Here is an 8,126-nt window from a genome sequence, read left to right on the forward strand (position 1 = left end):
TTACAGCTACCTGGAGTGATTGAGAGACAAAGCTGCTTCTTGATTATTATGCTAGGTATGCGCCATCTGTGGGGCCAATGAAGAAGTTTAAATGCAAGAGGGAAATGTTTGACCAAATTGGCCGTGATATGTTTGCTTTACTAAATGTTGTGCGAACTGGTATTCAGTGCGAGACTCGTTTTAAGACCATTGCGAAACGCAAACGCAATGAAGATCGCAACAATCGCACGTCTGGTCATTCACGCTGCAATGTGGTGTTTGAGGAAGAGTTTGCAGCTATTCGAGCTATAGATGACAGCCTAGAACCAGAGGTTCTTCGGGGAGTAAAGAAAGTGACATACGAGAGAGTACCTTCAGCTGCACATGCCACTGCGGAGGACCCAAACCTCGTGTCATCAGTATCAGCAAACCTGGATGACAATAGCCAGGGCTTCATCAACACAGCACTTCCAGAGCAAGTGGAAAATGGCAGGCTTCATTGTGATGGTACTACACCCAAAGGAAGACCTGCGCGCCCAAGAAATCAACGGCCAAGTACTGACCGTATGAAACATATGAAGATGTTTTTTGATGAGATGCACAAAATCAACGAACAGCGCGAAGCTCGAAAATAAGAAAGAGAAAGAAAGTGCGAGGAAGCACGTGCACAGCGACATCAAGAAATCCTCCAAGCACATGCAGATTACATGGACGCTTTGCGGAAGATCGACAAGGAAAGGAGAATGAGCACATAATGAGGCACACCGTAAACAATGTTTACAACATAATTGGATATTTATTTAAACTCCAAAACAGCTGGACATTTTTTACGCGACTAGCGTTTTTTTTTCATTGCAAAAAGGACATGCAGTTCATTTCAGAACCATAAACGCAACAACTGCTTGCGTCAATAAAACTTTAAAAGCACTGTGTCTCATGCCTTGTTCATAAATAAGAGAAATGCTTCATGCGCACTTTTCTTACACCATCATGACAGAATGAGCAAACTTATAAACGCTGTGCCAGGTTGCTCCGCTTCAGTTCACCAAGGCGCCGCAGGGCTGACTCTCTCTGTGTCGGTATGGACTGGCTTGCTTCCTTTCATTCTTCCTCTCGGAGAATGCCATGATGAGCGATCTCTTGTTGTCTTTCCTACAGGTCGTCATCAGTTAGGATCTCGTCAACATTTAAATCCCCAACGTCAAGGCAAATATTGTGCAGTGTACAGCAAGCAATGATGAATGGCGTTATCTTGTCCACAGTTTGGAATTCAATGTACCGCAGTTGGCGGAACCTCTGTTTGAGGCGGCCCAATGCGTTCTCGATCACGAAACGCGTCGAAGAGTAACGGTAGTTGTACACAATTTGCGCATCTGTCATGGCACCAAAATCTTTGTATGGTGTAAGAAGGTGTTCTGGTATTGGATAGGCAGCATCTCCAAGAATGTGGTACTGGTTGATTTGGCAGATTGTTGGCAGATCCTCGTTCACTGTTGACAGCCCAAGGACTCTGGCATCGGGGATCTTGCTGGGGGTGCCTGCAAAAACGTCTTCAAATCTCCCATTGCTGTCGCATATGCCTTGCATGGTGATTGAAACTTGGTCATATCTGTTTGTGTACGTTGATCTGAGTTTGTTGTTCGGGCACCTGATTGGAATGTATGTTCCGTCAATACACCCAAGCACGTTGGGAAATCCAGCAACCTGAGCAAAGGTATGTTTACCATGAAGTACCCACATCTGCTCAGTAATGCATGCAGACCATTGCAAGTGCTAGTCACATACAAAACATGAAAGAACAGTGAATGACAAAAGCAACATAAAATGTGTAATAAACAGACAATGTTTTTCTGCTTTCCAAGCCATTAAATTAATTGAATGGTAACACGCAATATTACTCAGAAATATGCGAGCCAAAAGCAACGACCCTGGGAAAATGATGAAATCCGCAACTAGTACCTGTACCGCTCATTTCAACCAGCCACATTGGCCTCCACACGTTCTTGGTTTCATATGATCTGGATGCAAGTGCTCAGTATGTGTACAATGGGATACATCATCTCTTACGTTTGTTTCCAATGCATGCAGCAAAACAGTAAACTTACCTTTTCAAATTCTCTTGCAACAGCTTCCTTGTTGTTTGAAAAGTAGATCTCCTCAGGTGCAATGCTGCACATGAGGTCGAGAACCCTATTTATAATAACCAGTTGTATTGATTCAGCTGTGTCAAAAAGAACAGACACCTCCCTCATGGAAGCCTTGTTGGCCGCATACCTGGGTACATGAAAGAAATGAGCAGGTCATGAGCAACAAACTGCACTGCTGCATAACGAAATGCTACACGGTTTACCGTGATGTACCTTCATCGCAGTGCGTTCGTCAGCTCTTCACATCGCATGAGCAGTTTCAAACTTTGGCGTACCTAACACATAATCATGGTCATATTTGTGTTAAAATACGCAAGGAAGGTAGCAATAATTATTTCACGGGGGCGTCATGCATAAAGGGATATTATCCGGCTAGAGCACGCGCGTTTTTCATTTCCTGAACATCGGCAGTGCTCGTTGAACGTTGACAGAAACGCGTCACACACGGCGTGTATCATTAGAGCACGAAATACAGACATCGCCCTTAAAGCGTCCTACACTGTTTTGATATTTGCTTCATTCACTGCCACACGCTCACATTTTCTTATTACATTATTCTCAACGCGCCGCTACACAGCGGTGACGCACCGTGCAGTTAAGTCATTGCGCATTTTTTTCTTCAATTCGCGTTTCATTCGGCATCTAAGACCACGCTTGAAGTAGAGTAAAGGCTGAAGCATTACAGTTTCCTGACCAAAGGAAGGAAAGCATGTGATCCTCGGCCGTTTTGCCTGGTGAGCCACCGTGCCGTTGGTTCGATGAGAAGAAGCTGCACTGGGAGAAACGCTCAATTAAGGCGTAGCAGGATTTCCTAGGAAGCCGAAAGTTCCTGCGAAACTGACGAAGAAAGCATATTCAGTGTACATGAAACACGGTATTTCGCTGTAACGTCCTACCTCTTTCTCGGAGTACATCCGCACAACGTTCTTCACGTAGCCTGTGGCCTTCGGTATTCTGTTAGGCATGTCGAACAGCTGGGCAAATTTGTGCTCACAAGTACGGTTGAAGTCGTCGTCACTCTCCGAGCTGTCGCTGCTTGATTCCACGTAAGCCAGCAAAGGTGAGGGCATCAACGCAACGCTAAAACTGTCTTTTCTTGACATTTTTACACGAAACAACGCGGTCCAAACGACGCAAAAACTTCGCGCGGCACGTCGCGACGCTGTGTTTGATACGGGAAACGCGAGACCGGAAACGCTCTCGGTCTCGGCGACTGCTCCGACGACAGGGCTATAGTGCCTAGAATATATTGATGATGATGATGATGATGATCCTTCACCATGGCTCGCACCCACTGAGGGGGATAGGCCAAGAATCGGGCGGCAGTAGGTAGCTAAAAAAAAATTCTTTTTGACAATGAGATACGCAAAGTAAAGAAGGCACAATCAAAAACAAAGAAAATTTTGTATACCTAGAGTATTGTGCCAACGAGCAGTCAGACTAACCGAAAGGTGAAAAATATAGTTATTATCAAGGTCAGAAAAAATACAATGTTACTAACGAATTTGGAGAAACAAATTTCAGTGAAATGAATACTGATCTGATAGGTAGAATAAGGTTACTATAATTAACAGGGTAATCGTCTTGTTTCTGTTAAAAATTGAAAGACTGCGCAACAAACGTCTCTGTGACAATAGCCGAGGGAGGAGGCCCCAAATGATAATAATACTGGTGTACTTAATCTTAATCCAATTTTGCAGAGTGGAGCTTCGAGTAATTTCGTTCGCTGGTTTGAATAACGTCGGCATGATAAAAAGTAGTGGTCTATTGTTTCAATTTCCTTACAATTTTGGCACAGAGGGGACATCGTCAGACCAGCTCTGTGTAAATAGAAATTCAATTCCGGGATGCGACAACGTAATTTGGAGAATGTAACTTCTAACTGCCGAGAAGGACACCACTGATTATTCCAGCCAAAACCGAGATGCTGAAAGTCTGTAGATGGGATCAGCGATAATTTGATTAAGTCATTTCGTAGGCTAAACGTTCTGAATCTCGATGCAGTGACGTAAGCTGTATCCGGTAAAATATGAAGCACAGGTCCATTTAAAGATGTTCTGGCTAATAAATCTGCCATTTCGTTTATGTATAAACCGCAGTGTCCAGGAACCCAGAGTAAATTAATTTTTTGTAACGTTGTAGGGATTAAATTTTGAAACACATTTAAGATAGTTGAATTCGTTGCCGAGGAAAGCGACACACATACCGACCGAGAGTCTGTTACTACGACAGCTGATAATTGATTCGGGGGTAGTTTGCGCAGTGCTAAAACAATCGCCAATAATTCTGCTATGAAAGTAGTCGTGTAATCCGGAAGGCGAATAGAAAAGGACCAACTAAGAGAAGGAGAAAAGATGCCTACGCCAGCCTTTTCGTTTAACATTGAAGCGTCCGTGGCTATTATATTGTTTGTTTCCTGGTGAGAGAGGTAATCTTGTAATTGGTCATTTAAATATTGGAATGGCATTAGTTTAGCATTCGAGGGGAAGATATCGTCAAATTCAATTTGGAGGATTTTCTTGGATTGACTTATTGGGTGAATACATTGAATTTGTACATTCAGTGGTGATAGCTGTGCCTGTACGAATACGATCTGAGGGGTGTGCAGTCGCGACCAATGAGTATTAAAAAACGTACTTGGTTCATTAATGAAAACATACATTGATCTTCTTTGGGGAGAATCGTAAAACTTTAGGTACGTTTGGACAGTAAGGATTTGGAATCTACTAATTAAACATGGTAGTCGCGCTTCCATATACAGAACGTTGTTTGCAACAAACTTAGGGAGTCCAAGGCACAAACGCAGAGCTTCCTTTTCTAATAGTACCAAAGGTTTAATTTTATAAGCTGGACACCCAGAAAATAAGACACAGCCAAATTCCATGATTGGTCAGACATACATTTTATATATCATAATTAATGTGTTTCTTCGCAGCCCGTATCGTCGGTTACTGATTTTACGCAACCATCCTACAGCCCGAGTTGCCTTAAACGCGACGTTATCAATGTGGCTTTTCCAGTTTAGTGTTCCATCATATGTAATTCCCAGATATTTAAGAGAATCCACCTGAGGAATGAACTCTTGACGATACATCAGTGAAATGTGAACGGGAACATCTAAAGGAAAGAGAAGGAGTGCACTTTTACTAACGTTCAGAGACATATGTATGGTTTCAATCCAAGTTTCAAGCATAGATAAGTAATTTTGTAACATTTGATAAAGTGAATGTAGATCAGCATTCGATGCAAAAAAAGCGATGTCATCAGCATAAACGTACACATGAATGTCCTGGAGCAGCGGGATGGAGCTTAAAAATATATTAAATAAAACAGGAGATAATACTGATCCTTGTGGTACTCCCCTCTGTTGCTTATACCTAGACGATGAACATCCGTTTTGAAAACAGTAGAACTCTCTTTCCCTTAAAAATTCTGACAACCACGCCGTGATGTATTTCGGAAACCTGTAATTCTCTAATTGCTTTATCAGTATGCTATGTTCCACGGAATCATAAGCTTTTGCTAGATCCAGGGTCACTAATGCTGAATATTCTCTTCGGCGACGAGCAAGTTTTATGCGACTCTCTAAATCTACGTGCGCACACCAAATCGAGCACCCTGATCTAAAACCAATTTGACAGGGGCTAAGTATTAAGTTTTCAGAAATGTAGGTCGTAATTCGACAATTTAAAATTCGTTCAATTAGTTTAACTAAGTTTGATGTTAGGGAAATTGGTCTAATACTATCTAAATCATATCGACCTCCCTGTTTTTTAAGTATCGGAATTACCTTAGCAAGTTTCCATTCTGAAGGTACCCACGCATTTTTTAAAGAGTAATTTACCATATTCAAAATTTCTTCTGGGGACAATTCATACAGAATTTTTATCACGGCTGTGGTAACTCCATCTGGTCCTGGCGCTGAAGAAGGCAGATAGCGAACAACATCCGCCAGTTCTTGTGTTGTGACTTCCCTAAATTCCTCTAGTGGTAACGGTTTCACTATGTAAGGTGGAATGATTGAAGTGAACCTATCTTTCAGTCCTTTTCCAATATTTTCTAATAATTCGGATAATTCACGTGGCGAAAGCACGGAAGAGTCAATATTTGCTGGAACTGGAATCATTTTTCGAGAGCGTAAAAACCTAAAAAGGGCTTTTTTGTTTTTTGATTTAGACAGATGATTGTATTTATTCATATCATACTCCTCTTTGGCTTACCTATCGTACGCTTGAATGTTGCAGCAACAAATTGGTAATCACTCCAATTCTTTGGACATTGATTACAAAGAAGTTGCTTCCAGGCAGCTTTTCGTTTTCGGTGGGCCCTCGCGCAATCTGAATTCCACCACGGACTTAATGGTTTACCTGTGTTGCAGGTTAAATTAACTGTTGCATTCTTCGCGGAACGCTTTAAAACTGCACAGAGGCTCAGAGCCCTAATATCCTCTTGCATAGCCGTACGTGAAAGCATCGTAGACTTCAAGTCTTTTTGAAGTTTGTTATAGTTTATAAATGAGTTATTTTTCCTTCTAAGAGAAATCACAGGGAAATCAATTTGAAAAATAATTGGGAGGTGGTCGCTGTTCGTAGCACAGTCTATAGTATTCCACGATGATATAGCTAAAGATGAGCTGGAGAAAGTGAGATCTATAGCCGATTGAGACTGTCCGCGAAGAAACGTAATAACTTTTGAATTTAGACAAGATAGATTATTATCAAGAGTCCATTCCCACAGGCGTTTTCCTTCTGAATCAGTTTTAAAACCCCAAGATACATGGTGTGAATTAAAGTCACCAGCGAATACTATGTCTTTTCTGCAGGAAGCTAATACGGTGTCTAGAGAAAATGTATCCTGCACTCCTGCTGGGAAATATAAATTAACTAAGGTAAAAGGGGAGCAGTCTGGGAGTGAAATGTCTAATGCTAAAATTTCACATTCGGTAGACATTCTTTGAAACGATATCGTTGCTTTGTGACTAAATTTATTTGAAACCAAGAAAGCAACGCCACCACCTCTGGCAGGCCGATCCAAACGAAACATTCGATAATATTTTAGAGAATATTTTTGACCATTTGAAAGCCAGGTTTCTTGTAAGATAATGATGTCTGGAGAAAATTGAGAAGAAATATACGATAGATCTGTAGTAGCAGAAACAATTGAACGACAATTCCACTGCAAGATTTTTAGAGACCCTATGGTGAAGATAGAACGGTAGCGGAAACCGCCTGATCCAAAATAGTCTCTTTCAAAAAGTCCTTCTTGGAAAGGTTCACTTTTTCATATTTTTGAGTTTTTGACTTTGAAGAAATTTTGTGGGGAGGAGATCGTGTGCGTTTTAGACTTTTGTGTTCCATGTCTACATCCTGGTAGTCTTCATACTCTTCCGTTAGGGGTTCCGGTTCCGTCCGTTCTACTTGAGTAGAAGGTCCTGCGCAAGGGGAGTTAGCTGACGAGTTTGATGACAATGTTTGTTTTTGAGTTATGTTTAGTACATTTGCAACCTGGTATGCAGGAGATTGGGTAGAGGCTGCACCAATGACCTGCGCCATCTGGCTAGTCATCATTTGTGTCAAGGACTCAAAAAGAGTTGTTGCAAGTCGTTCCATTGCCTTTTCCATAGCTTTCTCTACTGCCTCTGCTATGGCCTTGGATAGAGAAACATCCATACTAGCGGTGTGACGAGCTGTTACGCCTGCGTAGCCCTGGGATCTTCCCTGAACTTCTGTAACTGCTTCCCTACGTGAGCAACGCCTGCGTTCCACCACTTCTAGTATTCTTAATTCTCGTTCTTTTGCAGAACAGTTTGAATAGTCTGCAGGGTGTGCTTCATTGCATAGGCAGCAGTTTTCTTCCTGCGACTTACATTCTGTGCTGTCGTGATTCTCTCCACATAGGCGGCATCGAGTAATCGATCTGCATCCTTTTATAGTGTGTCCGTAGCGCCAACATTTCAAGCACTGTAGTGGTCTTGGGGAAAGTGGCTCTACTCTGTATATC

At 42.1% G+C, this 8,126-nt stretch overlaps 1 protein-coding gene across 1 annotated transcript; it reads right to left on the minus strand.

Annotated features, from left to right (window-relative positions):
• Positions 1–1,131: 1,131 nt before the first annotated feature.
• LOC119449106 (putative nuclease HARBI1) lies at positions 1,132–3,275 on the minus strand. The gene is made up of 4 exons (XM_037712293.2): positions 3,023–3,275; positions 2,821–2,963; positions 2,085–2,253; positions 1,132–1,683 (listed from the first exon to the last, which is right to left on the minus strand). The coding sequence occupies exons 1-4, from the start codon at positions 3,227–3,229 to the stop codon at positions 1,132–1,134; spliced, it is 1,071 nt and encodes a 356-aa protein (XP_037568221.2). The 5' UTR covers positions 3,230–3,275.
• Positions 3,276–8,126: the final 4,851 nt, after the last annotated feature.

This window comes from Dermacentor silvarum, chromosome 4 (assembly GCF_013339745.2).
Source record: "Dermacentor silvarum isolate Dsil-2018 chromosome 4, BIME_Dsil_1.4, whole genome shotgun sequence".
Lineage (NCBI taxonomy): Eukaryota > Metazoa > Arthropoda > Arachnida > Ixodida > Ixodidae > Dermacentor > Dermacentor silvarum.

Excerpts from the sequence above, each read along its gene's own strand:
- LOC119449106 (XM_037712293.2), bottom strand. The coding sequence starts at position 3,229 with ATGTCAAGAAAAGACAGTTTTAGCGTTGCGTTGATGCCCTCACCTTTG. Across the intron at positions 2,964-3,022 it reads GGATGTACTCCGAGAAAGAG|TTTCGCAGGAACTTTCGGCT; the intron begins GTAGGACGTTAC and ends TTTCTTCGTCAG. Across the intron at positions 1,684-2,084 it reads TTGCAAGAGAATTTGAAAAG|GTTGCTGGATTTCCCAACGT; the intron begins GTAAGTTTACTG and ends ACCTTTGCTCAG.